Consider the following 26,318-nt stretch of genomic DNA (forward strand, 5'->3'; position numbering starts at 1 on the left):
GAAAGAGAGAAGTACCTCTGGTGCGATATCGGGGCGTCGTAAAGTCTGGTGACACCAGAGACACCGTGTGTGCGAAGGGCACTGTAAATGTCCTCGTCCGAGATCACTGGATCAACGTCATTGATTATACAAGTAAACATGGCTGGGGAGGGCCGGCTTCCAACTTGGTGCCAGCCGATATGCTTATTGGCTCGGCGAGGTGCGAAGTTACAGGTGTGGCGTCATCCCGACCGATCAAAAATTGGAGATATGGTAGTAGAGTCATGCACGTGTGCAGGAGGTTCTACTTCATTCTTACAACACATGTGGGAGTTAAGTACCTGGAACAGATCAGCATAGACGTCCAAGGAGTTGTTAATATCATAGCTTAGCTTATTATTCTTTCTCCATTACTGTCCATTTCCATACATTATTTTATTGTAAAAATATGGTTGTAACTTAGTCTATTATAAATATTTTAGTGTCTGTCCATCATGATAGTCATTTCTGGCGAAATACTAGTCGCATTACACACCAACGTTTTTTTTTCTCCTTTCTAAGTTGGAATATAATGTGGATGCAGTTACACTCCTGAATTACTTCTAATCCAGTCTCGGAAGAATGAGACACGTGAGAAGAGGTTTGGCAACTTCGGTAGAGACTCCATGGAAACGGCGGAAAAGACACCAACCACTACATCGTCGACGAACAATGGTCCTCCAGAATCGCCCTAAGACAAATAAATGAAAAGTTCATTGACACTGACCATATACTGTACCTCATAGGAATTAAATAAATCCTTACTCAACATACTGTATAGCAGCTTAAGTTTCAGAAATGCCAGAGTACGGATCTCTATCATGAACTCAAATCATACAAGTAAAATGTTGTAGCAAAGTTAAGCATGTATCTGTAAAATAAAACAATGAAAGTTTCAAATGGCATTAGGACTTCAAATATGACATATTCCAAAGGTCAATTAAGACTAGCGATGGTGTCGTGATACAAATAATTCTTTTACGGGGTAACACTTTTTTTTTTAGGGATAGAACATTCCCATCCCGTAGTTTCGGATCACCTGACACTGGGAAGAGAGCATTTATTTATTGCAATCCAGTTTTTGAAGATGCATTTGAATTTTCCTTGTTACATTTTCCTTTTAAATCTATTTTCTTTCTTTCTTCCTTTCTTTCTTTCTTTCTTTCTTAATCCATTAACCTTCCAGGGCTGGTTTCTCCCTCGAACTCAGCGAGGTATCCCACCTCAACCGCCTCAAGGGCAGTGTCCTGGAGCGTCGGACTTTGGGTCGGGGGATACAACTTGAGAGGAGTACAAGTACCTCGCCCAGGCGGCCTCACCTTCTATGCTGAACAAGGGCCTTGTGGGGGTGGGGATGGAAAGATTGGAAGGGATAGACAAGGAAGAGGGAAGGAAGTGGACTTGGCCTCAAGTTATGTACCATCCCAGCATTTACCAAGAGGAGAAGAGGGAAACCATGGAAAACCACTTCGAGGATGGCTGATGTGGGAATCGAACCCGTTCTCTACTCATTTGATCTTCCAAGGCTGAGTTGACTCACTTCCAGTCCTCATACCACTTTTCAAATTTCGTGGGAGAGCCGGGAATCGAACCAGGGTCTTCGGGGGTAGCAGCTAATCACACTAACCACTACATCAGAGAGACGGACATTTAATCTACACCAAGTAGCCTAGCCAAAAATCACGGGAAGCGGTGTCCCATTAGAAAATGTGCCGTGTATGACCCCTGAGCGCTGCGGCTGTCACAGACACCAGTGTCGTGAAGATGGCAACACGTCGCGAGTTAACCGACTTTGAACGTGGGATGATCATCGCACGGCGCATAGGTCATAGCATTGCGGAGATTACACGCGATTACGTGTTTGCGAGGTCAACATGTCGAGGGTGGATCTTCAATATCGCAGAGAGAATGTTACCACCCGCGTAAACCGCCGCACGGGAAGAACACAGGTGTTTAACGAACGAACATCAAGTCGCCTCCACAGAACCATACTGGGCGCTCGACAGGCTACTGTGAGTCAGATCACTGCTCAGTTGAATGTTGGGAATCAGGAACCCATTTCTACCAGGACTGTAAGGAGGCAACTGCACCGCGTAGGCTTCACCAGCTGACGACCAACTCGTGTCCGATTGCTGATACCCCGAAACAGAGCTCAACGACGTGCATGGGCCCGCGAACATCGGCAATGGACCATGGAACAGTGGCGGCGTGTGGTATAGTCCTATGAATTCCGGTTCCAGTTGTATCGAGCTGACGGGCGCGTGAGAGTGTGGCGAATGCCCCAAGAAGCTATGGATCCTGCGTGTCAACAAGGTAGTGTCCAGGCGGGCGGTGGCTCAGTTCTGATCTGGGCGGTGTTCTCATGGTCGCAATTAGGCCCCATTTTCTGGCTGCAGGGGCGCTGATAGGTGCACGTTTAGTGGACATTCTTTCCGACCATCTGCATCCCTTTCTGGCCCTAGAGTACCCTGATGGAGATGCCATGTTTCAGCAGGAAAATGCGCCATGTCACCGCTCTGTGGTGGCACGCAGGTGGTTGGAGGAGCACTCCAGTGAACTTACGACCATGGATTGGCCCTCCAGATCCCCCGACCTTAATCCAATCAAGCATTTATGACATGCTGTCGATGCTGGTGTACTCCCCACGAACACTGTACCAACCACACGAGACCATGTGTGGGTAGCAGTGCAATATGCGTGGATCCAGATCCCTCCAGAACGATTCCAACAGCTTGTAGAGTCGATGCCTCGCCGTATTGCTGCCATTTTTAGGGCTCGCGGAGGAACAACTGGTTATTAGCATCACATTCAGTGCTCCCATGACTTTTGGCCACTCAGTGTATTACTAGGTACAGATAACCGGCTATCAATTAAGTAATACCTGGTTGCCAGCCATTAAGAATTTACGTAGGTGGTTGTCGTTCCACTATTATTATTTCGTCTCGGTGTTTTCCAAATTCGTACGTTCCTCGTCGCCAGATGTTTCATTCCAGGCTTGTGTCTATATCATACACCTGTCAATGTCATAATTATGTTACGTACACACGTTATCTGAACCGCTTAGACTGATTCTATGGTTCGGTGAGCTCCCGCTTCAAACGCTAGTGTTGTGCCACGTCCTGGGACATGGGCGCCCGCAAGGGGGGGGGCAAGGGGGGGCACTTACCCCCCCCCCTGGAATTCTAAAGATGTTGATGTTTAATTGTTTAATATCATACCAGATTATTTCATAAACTGAAATTACTGACAGTCATCTAGCTTATGTTATAACTGGAAGTTTCTGTAAACAATTTAATGTTGCTGACGTTATATTGGTTTTTATATTCAAGAAAATTGTTAATGTGCCCCCCCCTGGAAAAGATCCTGCGGGCGCCCATGTCCTGGGAGCCATCTGGTGGCGAATGAACGTACCATTTTTACTTCTATTATAACGTCTAAATTTTGCTTTACGTCGCATCGACACACAGAGGTCTTATGGCAACGATGGGAAAGGAAAGGGCTAGGAGTGGAAAGGAAGCGGCCGTGGCCTTAAATAAGGTACAGCCCCAGTATTTACCTGGTGTGGAAAGAGGAAACCACGGAAAACCATTTTCAGGGCTGCCGACAGTGGGGTTCGAACCTACTATCTCCCGAATAATAGATACTGGCCGCAGTTAAGCGACTGCAGCTATCGAGCTCGGTATCCTTCTTCTTCTTCTCCTTCTTCCTATCCTCCCGCTTTTTCCCACACCTGTGGGGTCGCGGTTGCGAACTGCGTCGCACATGTGAATTTGGCCTTGGTTTATGGCCGGATGCCCTTCCCGACGCCAACCCTATTTAGAGGGATGAAATGACTATTGCGTGTTCCTGTGGCGGTTGGTAGTGTGGTAAGTATGTTGTCTGAATATAATGAGGAGAGAGTTGGGACGGACACATTGTCCCCGAGTCAGAAAAATTAATCAGAAGCGATTAAAATCCCCGACCCGGGCGGGAATCGAACCCAGAACCCTCTGAACTGACGCTGACCATTCAGCCAACGAGTCGGACGTATCTGCTGCATCCTACATCTACTCTAATCTGTTTTTCATATTCATACCTTTGTCTACCCTTGCCATTCTTACTGCCTACAATTCTCTCAAAAGCTAACTGAACAAGTCCAGGATGTCTTACGCTGTGTCCTATCATTCTACCTCTTCTAGTCAAATTTTGCTACACCGTTCTCCTCTCACCAGTTCGATGCAGCATCATTTCATTCGTGATTCGCTCTACCAATCTCACCTTCAGCATCCTTCAGTAACACCACATTTCAAAAGCTTTTTGAACTAATCATTGTCCGTGTTTCACTTCCATACAATGCCGTACCGTACTCCAGACGAAAGTCTTCAAAAATATCTTTGTAATTCCTATGTCAACAAGGGCGTACCCAGCAAGGGGTAACGGGGTGGCAGTTGCCCCCCTAGGAGCTAAAATAATAATAATAATAATAATAATAATAATAATAATAATAATAATAATAATAATAATAATAATAATAATAATAATCATCATCATCATCATCTGTTTACCCTCCAGGTTCGGTTTTTCCCTCGGACTTAGCGAGGGATCCCACCTCTACCGCCTCAAGGGCAGTGTCCTGGAGCTTCAGACACTTCGTCGGGGGATACAACTGGGGAGTATGACCAGTACCTCGCCCAGGCGGCCTCACCTGCTATGCTGAACAGGGGCCTTGTGGAGGGATGGGAAGATTGGAAGGGATAGGCAAGGAAGAGGGAAGGAAGCGGCCGTGGCCTTACGTTAGGTACCATTCCGGCATTCGCCTGGAGGAGAAGTGGGAAACCACGGAAAACCACTTCCAGGATGGCCGAGGTAGGAATCGAACCCACCTCTACTCAGTTGACCTCCCGAGGCTGAGTGGACCCCGTTCCAGCCCTCATACCACTTTTCAAATTTCGTGGCAGAGCCGGGAATCGAACCCGGGCCTCCGGGGGTGGCAGCTAATCACGCTAACCACTATACCACAGAGGCGGACCAATACTACTACTACTACTACTAATAATAATAATAATAATAATAATAGTAAACGAGTATAAACATTTATGTATCTGGGTGAAGCAATTCAGGAAAATGGACTCGAAACAAAAGCCAAGCCGCCTCTGTGGTGTAGTGGTTAGCGTGATTAGCTGCCACCCCCGGAGGTCCGGGTTCGATTCCCGGCTCTGCCACGAATTTTGAAAAGTGGTAAGAGGGCTGGAACGGGGTCCACTCAGCCTCGGGAGGTCAACTGAGTAGAGGTGGGTTCGATTCCCACCTCAGCCATCCTCGAAATGGTTTTCCGTGGTTTCCCACTTTACCTCCAGGCGAATGCCGGGATGGTACCTAACTTAAGGCCACGGCCGCTTCCTTCCCTCATCCCTGCCTATCCCTTCCAATCTTCCCATCCCGCTACAAGGCCCCTGTTCACCATAGCAGGTGAGGCCGCCTGAGCGAGGTACTGGTCATACTCCCCAGTTGTATCCCCCGACCAAGAGTCTGAAGCTCCAGGACACTGCCCTTGAGGCGGTAGAGGTGGGATCCCTCGCTGAGTCCGAGGGAAAAGCCGAACCTGGAGGGTAAACAGATGATGATGATGATGAACAAAAGCCAATGAAATTAAATGCCGTAAGATGAAAACTGCATACTGACTAACCCAAAATATCTACAACAAAGAAATGTATTTCCAAGTATACACAATTAAGGCATTACAGTACAGTCGTTAAACCAGATAAGAAACACTAATTTTGAACATGAAAGCAGACATTGAAAAAATTAAGAAAAAGGAACGCAAAATAATAAGAACAATTCTAGGCCCACCGACGGACAATATCCACTCAGAGGCAGACAGGAAATCGAGCAATACCCAAATATTCACAGTGATGTTAGGAGACGTAGGTTATCAGAATCCAGCATATTAAAATAATGCATCCAGACAGACTTACAAAACTAATAGTCAATTCTACGAAAACAGCAATAAATCCAAAACAGACACAATGAAATGGATTGGCGAAATCAAAACCGATTTGAAACAGGCAGGAATTACACCAGCAGATGTCCAAAATAGGGTATTGGTAACCTTCAGGTTCAAAATTTACAGATGGCAAGTTGACCAAGAGGAAATACCAAAGAAGAAGACTGGAGTCCACCTCTGTGGTGTAGTTGTTAGTGTGATTAGGTGCCATCCCCGGAGGCCCGGGTTCGATTCCCGACTCTGCCACGAAATTTGAAAAGTGGTACGAGGGCAGGAACGGGGTCCACTCAGCCTCGGGAGGTCAACTGAGTAGAGGTGGGTTCGATTCCCACCTCAGCCATCCTGGAAGTGGTTTTCCGTGGTTTCCCCACTTCTCTTCCAGGCGAATGCCGGGATGGTACCTAACTTAAGGCCACGGCCGCTTCCTTCCCTCTTCCTTGTCTATCCCTTCCAATTTTCCCATCCCCCACCAAGGCCCCTGTTCAGTATAGCAGGCGAGGCCGCCTGGGCGAGGTACTCGTCATACTCCCCAGTTGTATCCCCCGATCCGATGTCTGAAGCTCCAGGACACTGCCCTTGAGGCGGTAGAGGTGGGATCCCTCGCTACGTCCGAGTGAAAAGCCAACCCTGGACAATAAACAGATTAAGAAAGAAAGAAAGAAGACTGGAACAACCTGGTCTGAAGACAGAAAGGAAGCCCACTCTAAAAGAATGAAAGAAATATGGGCACAAATGAAGGCAAATGCACGCCTCTAAGTACTTTGGGTAGTCCTAATGGGCTTATCCGCATATAATAATAATAATAATAATAATAATAATAATAATAATAATAATAATAGTAATAATAATAAACACATCAAAGTGAACATATAACCAAGTAGGCTATCGTAGCGCATGCTGGATTCTGTTATAAACAGTACCGTAAATTAAACGAACGACGAACACAATACCTGAAGAGAATTTCAATTTTATTTTTTAATGCTCAACTCTATTGAACTGTAGAATCCAAATAGATTTTTTGAGTTATATAAAATACAAAATCTATGTACCTATATTTTGGAGGGACTACAACTGTTAGACTGCCTGGCCGAGGCGGTAAAGGCGTGCTCGGTTCGCCCGGAAAGACGTGGGTTCGAATCCCCGTCAGGAAGTCGTAAAATTTAAGAAACGAGATTTCCACTTCCGGAGGTGCATATGGCCCTGAGGTTCACTCAGCCTACACCAAAAATGAGTACCAGGTTAATTCCTGGGGGCAAAGGCGGCCGGGCGTAGGGCTAACCACTCCACCCCATTACGTGCCGAGGTTAACAATGGTGGAAGCCTTTACCTTCCACTCCTCCAAGGGTCTTCATGGTCTGTACGGAGGTGACTTTGCTTTTTTTACATCAAAGTGAACATATAACCAAGTAGGCTATCGTAGCGCATGCTGGATTCTGTTATAAACAGTACCGTAAATTAAACGAACGACGAACACAATACCTGAAGAGAATTTCAATTTTATTTTTTAATGCTCAACTCTATTGAACTGTAGAATCCAAATAGATTTTTTGAGTTATATAAATTACAAAATCTATGTACCTATATTTTGGAGGGACTACAACTGTTAGACTGCCTGGCCGAGGCGGTAAAGGCGTGCTCGGTTCGCCCGGAAAGACGTGGGTTCGAATCCTCGTCAGGAAGTCGTAAAATTTAAGAAACGAGATTTCCACTTCCGGAGGTGCATATGGCCCTGAGGTTCACTCAGCCTACACAAAAATGAGTACCAGGTTAATTCCTGGGGGCCAAGGCGGCCGGGCGTATAGCTAACCACTCTACCCCATCACGTGCCGAGGTTAACAATGGTGGAAGACTTGACCTTCCACTCCTCCAAGGGCCTTCATGGCCTGTACGGAGTTGAGTTTGCTTTTTTACAACTCTTAGAAGTAGAAGGAAAATGGGACGTGACAGTAGCAGTGGGAGCGAGGATAACAATGACGAAATTAGATCGCCAAGCTCGTCTGTAACTGATACCGGACAAATGTCCAATCCTTTAGCATCCGCAGAAATATCTGCCCATTAGGTCGAATCTTCGTCATCAACATCAGAACAAGTGTCTGCCTCTGTAGTCAGTCCCGAAACTGAAGAGAATGATGACTGCCACAAAAATTACCTGGGGCGATATATAGGACGATCTTTCCAGCGAACGGTGGAAAAGAGGAAGGAGTTGTTAAAACGTCCGTGCGCTTCGCCTAAGAATTCCAATTTTGCAATTGATGCAAGCCATTTGCGAATGAAATTGAACTGTGTCTGGTTATACCAATACGAACCATGGATGATGTACTTCAAACGGCTGAAGGGTATTCTCTGCAAGCACTGTTTTATTCCCTCCTGCCACTTGCACTGTTCAGGGAGTTTTAGGATCATTCGTAATTAGGCCATTCACAAAGTTCAAGAAAATGCACGACGACTGCCGGAATCAAGTCGCCACCAACATTCACAAAACTGCAACAGCCGCTGCGAAGATGCGCCTGCAGATGTTCAAGTGCAAACTTTTTAAGAAAACAAAATCGAAGACAACAAGCAGATATTATTACCAACTATTTCCTGTGTAATTTTCTGCAGCACGCATGAAATGCCTCGTCGAGGAAAAAAAGCGGACGAAGGGGTTTTCTTCGATCTGCTGAACTTACAAGTGGACTCTGGCGACAGTAAAATTGAAGGATCACCTAGAGAAGTGTCGTCGGAATGCCGTGTATACGTCACCAAAAAATACAAAATGATCTGATAGGTTTGTATGGCGAAGTTATTAAGGAGAATGTAACAAATGATGCTAAGAAAGCGACAGCTTGCGTGATCTTAGCTGAAGAAACAGCCGACGTATCTGGGGATTCTGCAATGAAAACCTTTGCAATATCTAACAAGAATTCATAGGTTTTGTGAAACTGAAAACCCAAGATGACCCATCAATCTCAGAAGCAAATGGCAATCTTTTGGTTAGCTATAAATTTCCACACGAATATTGTGTAGCACTTGGTATTGACTGCTGCTCTACAATGACAGGCAGAGAGGGTGGCATACACGCGATTTTAAGAAAAACAAATACTCCAGAGCATTATTTTCCACTGCTCCATCCATAAAATAAATCTTGTGGTCAACGACATAAATAACGTACCGGAAATTAGAAACACATTGCTACTGCAAAGGATACCATAAACTTCTTCAAGGAATCGACTTCTCGTAGGAATCTGAGTTCCAATCTTTCGCGAATGTGCGAGAATAGATGGTCTGAGGAATACAAAAGCATTAGAATATTGGCACAAAATGTCCCCCAGCTTGTCAACGCACTGGAGTAACTATCTATCAAAAGAAGATACGTCATGAGAAAATCAGTCTACCAGCTGCATGTATTCGAACCAATTGTTAATGCCCTGCGAGCATAGAGCATGGATTTAGTTAAGTTGGGAGAGCACATTACCGGAATCATTGACGTACTAAACAAAGACCGTGAAGAGGCAGACCAAGTCACTGACGAATTACTTCAGAAAGCACAAGACTTCGCCACGGAATCGGAAATACAAATTTCTGTTCCTCGGTTTGCTCAAAAGCAGACACACCAGAGCAATCTGCCATCATCAGGCTGTGGTAATAACTACTGGAGACGTTCACTAATTACACCATATCTTGACTCGCTTACAACATCGTTAAATATTCGATTTTCTCAAGAACATTCCCCATATTTTGCTTTGGTGAAACTACAACCTCTATGCCTGCTCAAAATAACATAAATCACATAAATGGGATTGTAAATAAAGGATACAGTTCTCTGCACATCGTTATGGGGGTGTTTAGGGGCTGTAGTAAGGATGTAAAGGAGGGGTCAATTAAGTCTCTGGTAAGACCCCAACTAGAGTATGGTTCCAGTGTATGGGACCCTCACCAGGATTACTTGATTTAAAAACTGGAAAAAATCCAAAGAAAAGCAGCTCGATTTGTTCTGGGTGATTTCCGACAAAAGAGTAGTGTTACAAAAATGTTGCAAAGTTTGGGCTGGGAAGAACTGGGAGAAAGGAGACGAGCTGCTCGACTGAGTGGTATGTTCCGAGCTGTCAGCGGAGAAATGGCGTGGGATGACATTAGTAGACGAATAACTTTGAGTGGCGTCTTTAAAAGTAGGAAAGATCACAATATGAAGATAATGTTGGAATACAAGAGGACGAATTGGGGCAAATATTCATTTATAGGAAGGGGAGTTAGGGATTGGAATAACTTACCAAGGGAGATGTTCAATAAATTTCCAATGTCATTGAAATCATTTAAGAAAAGGCTTGGAAAACAACAGATAGGGAATCTGCCACCTGGGCGACTGCCCTAAATGCAGATCAGTATTGATTGATTGATTGATTGATTGATTGATTGATTGATTAATTGATTGATTGATTTTGATTGAAAATAAGTATCAGTAACTTGAAACAAAATGCACAACCTTTCATAAAGTTTTATAAATTTCATGATATCGCCACGGTGCTGGACCTACGGTGCAATCTGTGGAAGAGAAAGAATTTAACTGAGGACAAGTCAAAGAATATTGATGTCACTGACCTTTTCAAGGAAACCAATGTTTTCTTCCCGGTCATGAGGCGAGAATTCTCGATTTTGATCACAATTGCAGTCAATACGGCCACCGTAGAATGGTCCTTCAATACGCTTTGAAGAGTGAAGACCTGGCTAAGAATCACTATGGCGGAGGAAAGGCTCACGGGATTATATCTGACGAGCGTGCATCGCAATGGTGTTAAATAAAATCAGCAGAGTGTCGAAAAGAAAGTTTTAGAAACAATTTCTGCAATTCCGCAAAACTGTTATTAGTCCAAAATAGGGTGACCAGATTTTCCAAAGAAAAAACCCCGGACATTTCAAGATTTTCTTGACTAAAAGAAGGTACAAAACAGGACACATGTAATTAAAATTCAGCAGTAGCTCTTTAGAATATATCACATCTAAATAAGTTATTTCCCAGTTGAAACAAAGAACTGATGTGTATTTGGTGTATTTTTAAGGTTTTAACAGTGGTTCAGAAATTATTTGTTCCAAAATATAAAACTCAGGTGTATTGATGTATTTGCCTTATAACAAGAGAACTTGCAGAAATTCAGTCGAATTGATCATAGAACGGAGAATTACACTACCACTTATGATTGCCATCATTCACATACCTTTCTGAAGAAACTATTTCCTCACAAAGTTTTTGTTCTTTCAACGCGACATTTTTACCGTGTGGAAACCCGCAGCAATTTTATTCAGAAGCTAACTGGTACCGGTACTACTTGGGGATCTACTGTGAACATCCTGCGCTCTTCAGCCTTGGCACTGGTTTTCTCTACTGCCGGCTATTGTGCTCCAGTGTGGCTTAATAGCCCATGTGCAAAGTATACTGACCCACAATTGAATACCAGCATGCGTCTTATATCTGCCACCATCATATCAACTCCAGTTCACTGGCTCCCACTGTTGTCTGAAATACTGCCACCTGACTTACGAAGACCCAGCGCTCTTGTTCGAGAGTGCAACAAGATCTGCAAAAATCCTCTGCTACCTCTTCTTAATGACATACCAGCTCTTAGTCTCCAAAGACTAAAATCACGACATGCCACCCCTTAGTGATGCTGCTCTGAAGATGTCCACCAATTTCAGTGCTTTGGAGGAGTGGAAAGGCCACTGGAATAACTCTTCTGACTTGCTCCTGCATAACATCTTCAGAGGGGAAAAAATTGCTAACGGATCCCAACTGCCGTGTGCAACTTGGTCCAGACTGAACAGGATCAGGTCAGATCATGGAAGGTGCAGGGATTCTCTCTACAAGTTGAACTTTGTACCATCTCCAGAATGTGATTGTGGAGCCCCTCGCCTGCTCGCTAGACCATTCCGCACATTGTAAACGAGTGTCAGCTACGGGCTTATCCAGGTAGATTGGAAGACTACCTATCGCTAACAGCGGAAGCACTACAGTGGATTCAAAAGTTGGACATTCAGATATAACAGATAATACTAACGCCTGAAGTGAATCAATATATTTTGTTATTGCGTATATGTTGTAGGCCTATATTATGTATATAACTTCCTTGCCATACGCTAATAATAATAATAATAATAATAATAATAATAATAATAATAATAATAATAATAATAATAATAATAATAATAATAATAATAATAATAGCATCAAAGGTACACCCGCACCGTACATTTAAATTAAGCGCCTTGCAGAATGCCCTCTGAAGTATAAAGCTTGCAACAACTGGTAAATAAATAATTTCATGTGGCTATTTCTAGCTGAGTGCAGCCCTTTTAAGGCATATCCTCCGATGAGGGTGGGCGGCATCTGCCATGTGTAGGTAACTGTGTGTTACTGTGGTGGAGGATAGTGTTATGTGTGGTGTGTGAGTTGCAGGGATGTTGGGGGCAGCACAAACACTCAGTCCCCGGGCCATTGGAATTAAACAATGAAGGTTAATGTCCCCGACCCGGCCGGGAATCGAACCCGGGACCCTCTGAACTGAAGGCCAGTACGCTGACCATTCAGCCAACGAGTCGGACGCAACAACTGGTAAGAGAAGTTTGAACATTTCTCAACAGATGTCGCTACTATAAACTTAATGTATGTTGTGCCCTCTGGCGTGAAGATGAACTATTAACATTCTAGAGTAATATGGTATGTTAAGGTTTCCTAAACTGAATTGTTTATACTTTGTTTTCGGTGTGTTAAAGTTTACAACACTTCTGTCTCTTCCCGCCAACTTAAGATGTTGCCCAATTAAAAATTGTGTACATTATTTTTCTCTCAATTACCTTCCGGTATTTATTTGATTATCCAATAAGAATTGGGGGTGTGTCGGACCTTGGCTCAGAGTTTTCTGGAACTTTCCCCTCTACTATAAAAGCTGGCATTTTTCGGACCAGGTTGTCTTTGTGATCGCTCCAGTCTACGTCTAGTGTGTGTTCGTAAGGGAGGCGGGGGCACCTCGTCCACCTTCGGGAAGTCCACCAGCTCAAGGTAATGGCAGATCCAGTTTAAAATCTGATAGTCTTTCAAAGCTAACACGAGGGGAAAGTTTCATATCTTTAGTAATGTAACTTCAATTTCTAAAATGTAAATTTCAAACTCCAAACGTAAATTTCGAACAAACCGAACTTATCCGAAATCAGGGAATAGAGAGTGATGTACCTTCTTATGTTCCTCTCAACTTGATTGTGAGGTGACTATGATTTTGTAATCTTTTCTATCTTGTAATTTCTGTAACTTAACTACTTTTCTCCATCTAGTCACCTCCGTAGTATAGGCTTAGCCTCTGTAACGTCGGGCCGTAAGCCCAAATGGGTTTTATGCAGTTAATGTAAACTTCTAGGAGTGGAAGAGTTCGCCTCCTTACCATTATGGTTCTTGGCCAGTAATTTAACCTTTTTGTTTCTACCAAAGGTCACGTAGAATGGGTACTTGTTACCCCTGTTTAGTTCCATTTATTTCATGTTGAAGATACCAGACTGTTGAGCAGTAAAGACAGTGGATACTGTGTGATTTTGTTAAATGTAGGTTGTGCCTTTGATAGGCCTAGGAAGTGTGAATTAAAAAAAATAGATTCCTAGGTGTAAATTGATTGAATAATAATGCTTTTCCTACTGGTGTAAAAGAAATTGGGAGATCAGTCTTCTTAACTGTTGATTGAATAAAGCAGTAGTGCTCAAGTAACATTTGTAAATTTGGGAGCTTTAATCTCTGATTATCAATTGGCGATTTGTCGATTATCTTGGTTTTTTTTTAACATTTTACGTAAGCTAACGAGATAGTTTTGTACCTGAACTGTTGCCTTTTTTAACAAAGTGTAAAATTTTAAATTTAAAAAGGAAAAAAAAAAAGAAAGGAACATAGATATAATTTTAAAGTTTTAAATCTATCTTCTGACTGTCTTATATTCACCTATTCATACCCGAACCTTCTTAAACCTCTGCTTTCCATAATATCTTCGTAATAATAATAATAATAATAATAATAATAATAATAATAATAATAATAATAATAATAATAATAATAATGTGTTGGGTATTCAGCCCGAAGGCTGGTTTGATCCTCTGCAGCTCCGCCAACAGCTGTCATAAATAGCCTAGGCGTCACTGAAGAGGCGTACTAGGGAAATGAGGTAGTTTCCCGTTGCTTTCCTCACCGAGCCAGTCGTTGCTATTACATATCAGTCTGCCAAGCCCACTGAAATGCATGCACCAACCGAGCCTGTGAGCAATATTTTCACACCATTCATAACAGGGACTGGCTGCAGAAGGAATGGTATTACTAGCATCACTCATACCTCAGTCACTTTCATATTGTCAAAGCCAAGGATAATTCTGAGACAGGTCAATGAAAGTAACAAATTTGATATAGCCCATACCAGAAGACATAGTGCACTGTAAACACTACATCTCGCCAGCAAAGGAATAATAATAATAATAATAATAATAATAATAATAATAATAATAATAATAATAATAATAATAATAATCCGTGTACTGTTAGGAATGTGCTGACTAACGTCTCGACTTATCGGACAGTTTTTAGAATACTGTAGAAACGCTATTATCCGGAGCTCTGGACTTGAAGAGCCTTTTTTCATTTGTTTTTGCTACGTCGATGTGTTACGCAAGCTCTGGGGTTTTATAGTATAGTATATAACCATTTTTTTCTCCTGATCCATACAAAATTCTCCCAGTTAGATCATTTCGCTGGAGAAAATATATTTAAAAAACACAAAACAAACAAGGTATATGGAGTTAATATGGCACGTGTGCCTGCATGTGTGAACTAACCCTTCCGCCCGTCGCGGATAACTAGCAACGTCGGGGCGGAGCCTCTCTTACAAGCTACCGTTCTCCTGACCAACAATCACTGTCATTATTAAACAAATGTCAAAATTAGACCGGAATTAATAAAAAGGGACAATTTAGCTCCCCGTTTTACTTTCATGGGGACAATGGAACAACAGTCGAAAAGCAGGGCCAATCGTTCCCGTTGAAAACGGGACGTCTAATCACGCTACCTAAGCGTCTTTGTAAAATAAGAAATATTAATAAAATTATACGACGGTAATCCCAAAAATAAGGTCTCCTATTTTTTTATAAATACATAAACCCGTTTATTTCTACAATGGTTTACATCGTTTTACAGCTTGAACATTTAGCTGTTTTTCTACATAATCGCCATTTCGGTCGATGTATGTTTGTAGACGCTGTGGCAATTTTTGTATGTCCATGTCAAACCAGCTCGCCGCCATGTTGTTCAGTCAGCGTGCGTGGCACCCATCTTGCGCACACCTTCCGGTATATCAACTTTTCCGTTAACATTCTGTGAGCGGCGCTTCGGGAAACCTCAGGAACCAAAGTGCAGAGATCATCCAGGGTGATCCGCCGATCTTCACGCATGATTTGCTCAACCTTCACGACTGTTTCGACGGAAATTGACGGTCTCCTGCTTCTTTGTTCGTCAACTGGCGATGGATTTCAATCGGTTCAGTACCTTTTGCGTTCAAAAACAGAATACCTGCGTGCACTTCGCACTTGGCGGTAACATCCAACGGGATTCTCAACGGCTGCCAAGACAAGACTGAGTGCCTCAGTGTGGCGTAAACATGTTTATATGCGAGCGCGGGAGACACTCTTCACAATATTGTGACCAACAGCCACACGAACAGAGTTCTGTATTTATAAAATAATAGGAGACCTTATTTTAGGGATTACCCTCGTAACAATGCAATATTGTGTTTATGACGAATAATATTTTTTTCAAAATTCTATATTTACCCGCTTTTGTAAGAACTACATGTCATCGTGTTGCACCCCCACCCCCCACCTTCCCTTCGATCTGGCATGAGCTGTCCTCCTCTAGTTCAAATCCTGGGTACGCCCTTGTATGTCAGTGTTCGAAGCAAATAAATTTCTCTTCTTAATGACGACCTTCCTTGCTTGTGATATTCTACATTTGATGTTCCTCTTATTTTTGCCATAATTACAATGCTATTACCTTATATCCACTCTCCATAGCGGGCATATTATTCAAGAAATCGCCTTTCATTTTGCATATCCAACTGCATATGGCCCATCTGGTTGTCTGCTTGTAACACTCATTTTCACAGAATTTCTGAAACGAGAAATAAGACTGTATAAGCATTCGCGCTCCAATTAATCGAATCGCAGCTGACAGAGAAAGTACTTTATCTGCAACAATACCTCTGGGTTCAATATTTGGAAAAGGATAATATATGTCCCTTACCGACACCATCTTGGCGGGGTCTTAGGACCTTAGTTTTAAGCATAGCTGCCCTTCTCGTCATGCCCATTCCCAACACCATCTTAGAGGGGCCTAACCTTAGAGGATCATAATTTTAAGACTAGTTGCCCTTCTCGACATGCCCCTTCCCGACACCTTCTTAGAGGGGGCCTAACGACTCTAATTTTAAGGTTAATGGCCCTTCTCGACATGTCCCTTCCCGACACCAGCTTGGAGGGGCCTAAGGACCCTAGTTTTAAAGCTAGCTGCCCTTCTCGCCATGCCCCTTCCCAGCACCATCTTAGAGGGGCCTAAACTCGGAGGACCCTAGTTTTAAGGCTAGCTGCCCTTCTCGTCATGCGCCTTCCCAACACCATCTTTGAGGGGCCTAACCTGAGAGGATTATAGTTTTTAGTCTGGCTGCCCTTCTCGACATGCTCCTTCCCGACACCATCTTGGAGGGGCCTAAGGACTCTAGTTTCAGGGCTAACTGCCCATCTTGACATGCTCCGAACGATCGCTAACCTTACTGCTGTTATCTTGACGGGACTTAGCCACGTTCCTCCTCCTCACAGTTCTACAGTTAGATGGCTATACTTCTTTTCTCGTTACATCCCCCTTCCCGACACCATCTTAGAGAGGGCCTAACCTCAGTGGACTCTAGGGCCATCTTGCGAGATGCCCCTTCCGAACGTCTTATTTGACTGATGTGAAAATGGAACGCTCTGTATCCGACAGCATGACGTCACAGAGGTCAGCTCAATCCCTCCTCCTCGTAGTTTTACCGCTGTCTGACAGTTTTACGGACATATGCCCACCTGCGCAAGATGTTCCTCCCCCTCTAATATTTTGGAGGAAGCTTAACTACACCGTCGTTAAGGCTTTACGTCTCCATCTGACGCGTGACCTCCCATCTTAACTAGATGAAACATGCTGTTAATCTGTACAGGTTCAATCCTGTTACAGAGGACAGGAAAAATGCATTGAGCTGTGCCCTCTAGCAATGGCAACAATTTTTTGTGTTTAGAACATATATAAGCTGTTGTTATCTCACAGTAAAGATATGAATAGTCAGCATACATTCCCATCGTGTTCTGAACAGAAAAAACTTACCATGATTATAAATGTATGTTAGGAGGAGGGCGGAGCATCTTGTTGATAAAAACAAGGGGAATTGACACGCAGGCAGATGATTGCATGGAATAAAACTACTTCCCACTCCCCTTATTTCGCGAATATAACATCAAATTTATGACTCAAACACAATCGTTACTGTAGCAGAATAAAAAATCATGGATTCGAACTCTGATCTCTCTCTGTTCAGCATTAGAATTAAAAATCTCTAATACATGCATCACATGGATTTCGAACCCTGATCTCTCTGATTATTGTAAGAATTAAAAACTACCTCACTCCTTATTTCCTGTGCTGTCTACACATAATTCAATATAATATTAAATTTATGACACAAACACATAACAACTAAAAAATTATCTCCCTCTATTACTGTGATGGATTCGAACATTGATCTCTCTGTTGAATGTCAGATTAATAAAAGGAAATGTATATGACATGCAACAGAAAAAAAACTGTATTAAAGGTATAGATTCGAACTCTGATCTCTTTGATTTAGTCACCGTAACAGAATAAAAAATCATGGCTTCGAACCATATTCTCTCTGTTTATCGTCAGAATAAAAAATAACTAATGCATGCAACACATGGAATCGAACCATGTTATCTCTGATTAATTGAAGAATAAAAATACTAAACACATAACCACTATAAAATATATATTTCTCTCTATTACTGTGTTGGATTCGAACACTGATCTCTCTGTTGAATGTCAGTTTAAAAAAAGAAAATCTCTAACACATACAACAGAAAAAATCTGTATTACAGATATAGATTCGAACTTTAATCGCTCTCTGATTTAGTTACCGTAACAGAATAAAAAATCATGGATTCGAACACTGTTCTCTATTCATCGTCAAAATTAAAAACTCTAATACATGCAACACATGGAATCGAACCTTGATCTCTCTGATTAATGGTAGAATAAAAATACCAAACACATAATCACTATAAAAATCTCTCTTTCTATTACTGTGATGGATTTGAACTCGGATTTCTCTGTTGAATGTTAGCTTAAAAAAAGAAAATCTCTAAAACTTGCAACAGAAAAAAATCAGTATTACAGTTATAGGATTCGATCTCTGATCTCTCTGATTTAGTCACCATGACAGACTAAAAGAAATTATGGATTCAAACCCTGTTCACTCTGTTCAGCGTCAGAATAAAAAAAAACTCAAATACATGCAACATATGTAATCGAACACTGACCTCTCTGATTAATGGTAAAATAAAAATACCTCACTCCTTATTTCGTATGCTGTCCACACATGATTCATGACACAAAAGCACAGTTTCCGTAAAAAGTTACATGCATGGAATCGAACACTGAAACTCTCTAATGTGTAAGATAACAACAGACTATACATGATAATAAACGCGCTACTTCTTATTTTCGATAGTATACTTCTTTGATTTTATACGCACGCATCACTCTCTATCGTAAAACTGAACACACGCAAAATATGGAACTGATTGTTACAAAATATTTTGTAGGACAAGCAAATGCTGTGAGCTAGCCCTTACACACACATATTTTATCACGACGTGTAAACACACACGAGTATTAATTCTCTGCACACTTCGTTCACAGCTACAGCAATTTTAATTTTTTAGTATTTAATTTTGATTACCTGAGGTACTTACACGCGAAAAGGGGGAGAAGATTAAAACATATTTTAAGACTGTTGTTTGCATGTGACTGTCTGCTCTGCATGAAGCCATAGAAATGAACGAGGCACACTGCGAGATCCTGTCTGCACGTCACATGACTGAATGCTAACACATCGTACGCATGCAGCACATTTGCTCTTACCATAAATATACATGACATAACACCGATTTATTCATTTTTGTTACTGTTAATTTTCACTGCGTTTAACCACGTGCACTATCAACTACCGTACCACCATTATTTACCGCGGTTTACGACTGTTTGTGTTATGCTATCTACAGCAATTTGTAAATCAGAGTTATTAGGATATATTATAATAAGTATTTTCTTATTATTATTCTTCCACTTCATCTGTTTATCCCCCAGAGTCGGTTTTCCCTCGGACTCAGCGAGGGATCCCAACTGGGGAGGATGACCAGTACCTCGCCCAGGCGGTCTCACTTGCTATGCTGAACAGGGGTCTTGTGGGGGGATGGGAAGATTGGAAGGGATAGACAAGGAAGAGAGAAGGAAGCGGCCGTGGCCTTAAGTTAGGTACCATCCCGACATTTGCCTGGAGGAGAAGTGGGAAACCACGGAAAAGCACTTCGAGGATGGCTGAGGAGGGAATCGATCCCCTCTACTCAGTTGACATCCCGAGGCTGAGTGTACCACGTTCCAGCCCTCGTGTCACTTTTCAAATTTCGTGGCAGAGCCGGGAATCGAACCCGGGCCTCCGGGGGTGGCAGCTATCACAACAACCACTGCACCACAGAGGCGGACTAACGAGTATTTTAAATGTATAAATACCGTCAAATGAGTAGCCTAAATGTACTGTGTAGTTATTTGAAAGGATTATGTCACTCAATGCAGCTTTCTTGGTCCACAAATTTACCACGTCATCAGCTTCCAGTCCCTGCGATCCTACTCTTGTTGGTCCTAGTATCCTCTGGATAGAGATAAGTACCAGTTTGCTTTGTTTAGGCTAACCTACCCTAAAGCGCATCCAATTAAAGCACAGCATGATACTCGCAGTGAGGAAACAATTTTCGAATTAGCATACACGAGCAAGTGGTTTGTAGATATGTTCTCATTCCTCCAACTCCTATACACTGCACTGTTATTTTTGGAACTCATATTGGGAACATAGTATTTTTTCGGAACAGGATCAACCGGAACTGTTCCACAAAAGGAACGACTTCGCCTATCTCTAGTCTGCAGGTCATATCGGACGATTATCCGGTCACTAGCTATCTTCAGGTGGTCGGGCATGCTCGAGGATGTTGCTGAGCCGCTTCACCAGTTCCCACGCGCAGTCGGTCGCCTCCTGTTCTTGCTACGGTGCTGTCTCGAATATTAGGTCACATGGCAGACGGAACTTCTGATTGCAACGGCGATTGTTTGGTTAAAGAGTAAAATAAATGGACAATCAACTGGTCTTTGCATTAATCAGTGAAGGAATAGAAGAGCTCCAAACCACAGAAAAATGTTTGCATGGGGTGAAGTAGGGGAAGAGCTAAGAAAGACGGCTTATCGCGGTGTTTAAAACTAAAATAACTACACAGAGGTGTCGCGTTTTCTTATATCCGCTAATTGTACTGAACTTATTGAAAAAAAGTTAGTAGAGCACTCGAAAGAACATCATAATCAATCAATCAATCAATCAATCAATCAATCAATCAATCAATCAATCAATCAATCAATCAATCAATCAATCAATCAATCAATCAATCAATCAATCAATCAATCAATCAATCAATCAATCAATCAATCAATCAATCAATCAATCAATCAATCAATCAATCAATCAATCACCACTGATCTGAAATTAGGGCAGTCGCCCAGGTCGCAGATTCCCTCTCTGTTTACTAAGTCTTTTCTTAAATAATTGCAAAGAATTTGGAAATTTATCCAACATCTCCCTTGTTAAGCTATTCCAATTCCTAACTTCTCTTCCTATAAACGAATATTTACCTCAATTTCCCCCCCCCCCCCCTTAATTCCAACCTTTTATCATTCCACGCAATCTCTGCACTGACAGCTCGGAACATATCAATTAGTCGAGCAGCTCGTCTCCCTTCTCCCAAGTCTTCCAAGCCCAAACTTTGCAACAATTTTGTAACGCTACTCTTTTGTCGGAAATCACCCAGAACAAATCGAGCTGCTTTTCTTTGGATTTTTTCCAGTTCTCGAATAAAGTAATCCTGGTGAGGGTTCCATACACCGGAACCATACTCTAGTTGGGGTCTCAGCAGAGACTTATATGCCCCCTCCTCTACATCCTTACTACAACCCCTAAATGCTTTCATAACCGTGTGTAGTGATCTGTACCCCTTATTTACAATCCGGTTTATGTGATTACTCCAATGAAGATATTTCCTTTCCCATAAGGAACTTTCACCCTATCAACACAGTAATTAAAACTACGAAGACTTTTTCTGTTAGTGAAACTCACTATTTGATTTTTAACCCCGTTTATCATCATACTATTAGGGTGGGAGGCATTTGGACGATATTCAACCGTCTTCAAATCCAACATGTCAGTAAACCTAAAGAAGCAAGTTCATGACCAATGCATTCTCCCTGTCATGACCTATGCCTGTGAGACCTGGAGAATGAATGAATTCACTAAACGGAAACTAAGAACTGCCCAGAGAGGAACGGAGAAGTCTATGCTTGGGTTTACCAGAAGAGGTAGAAAGAGGGTCAATGACATAAGAGCAATCCCAAATTTCGTTGACATCATAACGAGAATTTCAACCTTGAAGTGGCAATGGGCAGGACATGTGGCCCGAAGAAGGGATGACAGATGGACCAAGGTTGTTCTCCAATGGAACCCAAGAGATAAACTGAGACCGCGAGGAAGGCCACCGGATCGCTGGGACAAGGACATCCGTAAAATCGCCGGAGTTAATGGGCAAAACATGGCTCAAGATCGCTGGAAGTGGAGGCAACTCCTAATTACCTAAGTTTCAGACTTCAAGAGGTCACATCAGTTATTGATAGAACTGGCTGACTGTGATTGCTTGCTGTCTATCTCACAACATTGTCGAGGTGTTTTTGCAGTTGTTCATAATCTTGTAAATTATTTATTACTCTCTCTCTCTCTCCATATATATATTCCCACGCCACCTCACTGTCGTTACCACCGGGATATTTCCCAGTTGCAATGCATTTGTTCATAATTTCCTGAAGACATGATATTCGGTGACTATTCTTCAGATTCAGTTCGTGAGTTGTATTCACGTAATGGAATGATTTAAATAATATTTGGTAAATTTTGGGTAAAATCCTAAGTGACTGCGTTGTCAGTAAGTTACGATACCTGCAAGTGAAAAATGCTAGCGTATATTCTGTGAATCTCGTATGAATGCCTTTGCGGTCATACACTACCGGTACTCGTAAGCAATTATGTATTCACTCATGTATTGAACTTGACTATATTTTTGTAAACTAAAATTTGAAGAAATGTTCCATATGACTCGTGACGATACATACACCAGCGCTGCCGAACACAACATCCGCTTTGTTGGCTAGTGTGCAGATCATGGACTCTTGCATGCAGCCGATGACTTTCATTTGGGCCTTTTGCAAATAGGGAGATGTTTCCCCTTCCATCTATGAAAAGAAATAAATAAACAGCATTTTAAAACCAAAGATCAAATGAGATATTTGTTTCCGAATGCTTAATACACACAATGCTGGAAATAGTTACTGAAATATCTCATGCAACCATTTGATTAAAATATCAAATACCTTGTATCCTACTGAAGCGTAAAGTACGCACCTCAAGAAAAGTTTTGCATCACCTGGAGTTGCGCGTTTCTGGGTTGTCGATGACCCCACGGAATGTATGGATCACAAATGCACACTTTATGTCAAGCATGACACGACTGATGCAAAGAAAAAGCAACGACAGGGGCAACAGAAACACTGTTTCTGGCAACGTGTATCCGCCTATCGAACATAGGAATGTGATTCTGCCTCTCAGTAATGGTGTTACTCCACCCCGCGCAGTGAAGTTTGATCGCACCCGTCGTTGCATGCTGTCCACAAGGCGGTAGAGGCTGTCCTGGTCGATCCTGTCGCACTCTTCGACACCAGACCTCCGGAGGTCGGCCTGGGTGAAAGGTTGATTCGTTTGTCGTCGCAGTGCCTGTTTCAGCATATCTCAGGCATGTTCAATGGGATTCATGTCCAGAATCAACGCGAGCTTGTCCATCCGATGGATGTGGGCCTCCCTGAAGAAGAGGTACACAAGATTGGAGCGATGCGAGCGCGCGTTGTCGTCTTGCAGAACTAATCTGTCGCCGAAAGGTTGTCGAAATGGTTGAAAAATGGGCCCGAGGATTCTGTTCCGGTATTGTGTGCCAGTCAAATTGCCTTCTACGACGATGAGTAGCGTCCGACATCCATACATATTGCCGCTTCAATACATGATGGATCCGTCTCCCTAACGGGCTTTACGTCGCTCTCTCGAAACTCTCCTCCGACTATTATCCAGCGTCACACTCATACGGCACTCATCCGTGATGAGGACCCGCCACCATTCTCCCAGATTCCAGTCCAAGTACTCCCTTGACCATCCGTACCTGGTGCCATGGTGTTGGGATGTGCGTGCAGGTACTCGCCAAGGAACTCTTGAGTACAGGTGGTCCCTATAGAGACGATTTCTGACTGTCCGCGTAGACAAAGACTTACCAGTTTCCTTCCGTAAGGCATTACGTAGTTGTGTTGCGGTGTCTGGCAGGTTCCTCCGATCCAGGATTCACACGTAACGGTCGTTAGCTGCTTTTGTGTCACACGATAGTGACTGTATGTGGTGACAACGTCGCTATGGTGTACATCAACTAGGGCGGCAATTGCCCTTACAGAAAGGCCTTGCTGATGACTTGTCACGGTCAAAAGAGGTAATGACTCATCGAGGCATGTTTGGGTACTGCGCAGGACACAGTTATATTGTCATGTTGTGTCCACAGGTGAGAGTAACAGCGTACACTTCTGGACTGTTCTGATACTGCGTGTATTACATCCACGTCCGCTAACAGGTAGTGTTACACGTAATTCGGATGTCTGTTTCTCATGCAACAACTCTTAGAGCGAACATCCTTCACGAACACAAAATGTACAGGTGGTGCAAAACTTTTTTGGGGTGTGTAAATCTTTTTCTACAGCTCCTACTTCTCTGGCACAACCGATTGGGAGGAAACAGAACTGTTAGGTTAGTGTCCAGGTCAAATAATAAAGAAACGCTGTATTCTTTATTGCTAGTATGAAAATCACTGCTGACTATACTTATGTAATTATTCCGCTGTCGTCGGTGGTACTGTTGTTACTGTTTCACACCGGGTATTACTCACCGTTGTCTTTCCCCATCCGACGATGGTTGCTTGAGTCCCAATGGGAACGATCTGTCCTTCAGTGGCGAGATTAGCAATCTTTATCTCCACCCCATCGATAGGGAAGGGTGAGCTCACCTAGGGACAAATAATCATTCAGGTACGTGATCTACTTTTATGAATAAATAAAGCACTAAGTTAATCAATTGATGCAAAACATATTCGCTTTAATTTTCTTTTGTGCTCTCCGTGTTTGTAAAATAACGTCAACCACAGAGAACTTATGGAAGGAATGCGAAAGTAAACAAGTCATAGTATATGGCGGTCATAACCTCATGTCTGGGATGTGAGACAACAATGCGTGTACAGAGGCAAGTGTGTGATGATAGAATTTGCCGGACGATGAACATCGTTGTTGTGGGCATTTAATTGATTTCATAAATTATTATTATTATTATTATTATTATTATTATTATTATTATTATTATTATTATTATCATCGATTTTAGCGTACTTTGGACTATGGGAAACAATTGGTGGTTAATCCTATTTTCTTCTCCCAGATCATTTGGCTGCAGTTCCTGTTCTCCTCAGATCAAATATTCTTAGCCTTTTTATTTTGCTTTTCCCGGAACACCTTGAATTTATCAATCGTAAGTCGAAACATTCCTCTATTCCAGACCTCTTCAGGATCAATACCAAATTTTTCCACGTATTTTCTCGTTTCTTCTATCCATTTTGTAGTTTGTAGTATTTTGTTTGCTATTTGTTTTACGTCGCACCGACAAAGATAGATCTTATGGTGACGATGGGATAGGAAAAGCCTGGGAATGGGAAGGAAGCGGCCGTGGCCTTAATTAAGGTACTGCCCCAGCATTTGCCTGGTGTGAAAATGAGAAACCACGAAAACCCATCTGCAGGGCTGCCGATAGTGGGGTTCGAACCCACTCTCTCCCGGATGCAACCTCACAGCTGTGCGCCCCTAACCGCACAGCCAACTCGCCCGGCCTGATTAGTATTAGGCTACATAGAGGATGGTTGCCTAGTTGGACTTCCTCATTTGAGCTCTGGCGAAGACTCTTACGAATACCATCGACTGCAAAAATCACCAATAAGGCAGTTTTAGAGCGCATCGCGCTCCGAATGTCATTGGTTGGTAACATTATGAAGTTGAGACTAGCTTACTTTGGCCACACTATGCGATCAGATGCATTAGAAAAAGCAATTATGCTAGGAATGATCAGCGGTACAAGAAGACCAGGTCGCCAGAGGAGTCGTTGGTAGACACCACTAAAACAAACACCACCCTCGCTTTGGAACAACTAAAGGAGGCAGTGTGGAACAGGACAACTTGGAGAGCGCTAATTCTTAGAATCGCCGATGGTCGGATTTGACTGAACGGATGACATCATCACTTCCTCTTAAAACAATAATCACCACCACCATCACTTATTATGACCACCCTGTACGAGACGGCACCATATCTCTAATAATAATAATAATAATAATAATAATAATAATAATAATAATAATAATAATAATAATAAAATAATAATAATAATAATAATAATAATAATAATATAATAGTATGGCCTGAGCTACCGAATACATGCATTTTAACATGACGCCAATTGACTGCCTGCTCGTCAATTTCGACGTTACCGAGCTCGATAGCTGCAGTCGCTTAAGTGCGGCCAGTATCCAGTAATCGGGAGATAGTGGGTTCGAGCCCCACTGTCGGCAGCCCTGAAGATGGGTTACCATGGTTTCCCATTTTCACACCAGGCAAATGCCGGGGCTGTACCTTAATTAAGGCCACGGCCGCTTCCTTCCACTTCCTAGGCCTTTCCTATCCTATCGTCGCCATAAGACATATCTGTGTCGGTGCGACGTAAAGCAAGTAACA

At 42.7% G+C, this 26,318-nt stretch overlaps 1 protein-coding gene across 1 annotated transcript in view; it reads right to left on the minus strand.

Annotated features, from left to right (window-relative positions):
* Nucleotides 1–403: 403 nt before the first annotated feature.
* LOC136876481 (trypsin) overlaps nt 404–26,318 on the minus strand; it is a 92,944-nt gene continuing 67,029 nt past the window's right edge. The window contains exons 5-8 of the mRNA XM_068228452.1: nt 24,434–24,550; nt 22,572–22,691; nt 16,044–16,160; nt 404–709 (exon numbers count right to left, since the gene is read on the minus strand). Coding sequence (XP_068084553.1) covers nt 563–709; nt 16,044–16,160; nt 22,572–22,691; nt 24,434–24,550 — 501 coding nt within the window. The 3' untranslated portion in view covers nt 404–562. The remainder of the gene's footprint in view (nt 710–16,043; nt 16,161–22,571; nt 22,692–24,433; nt 24,551–26,318) is intronic.

The sequence above is a fragment of the Anabrus simplex genome, chromosome 6 (assembly GCF_040414725.1).
Source record: "Anabrus simplex isolate iqAnaSimp1 chromosome 6, ASM4041472v1, whole genome shotgun sequence".
NCBI classification, from domain to species: domain Eukaryota; kingdom Metazoa; phylum Arthropoda; class Insecta; order Orthoptera; family Tettigoniidae; genus Anabrus; species Anabrus simplex.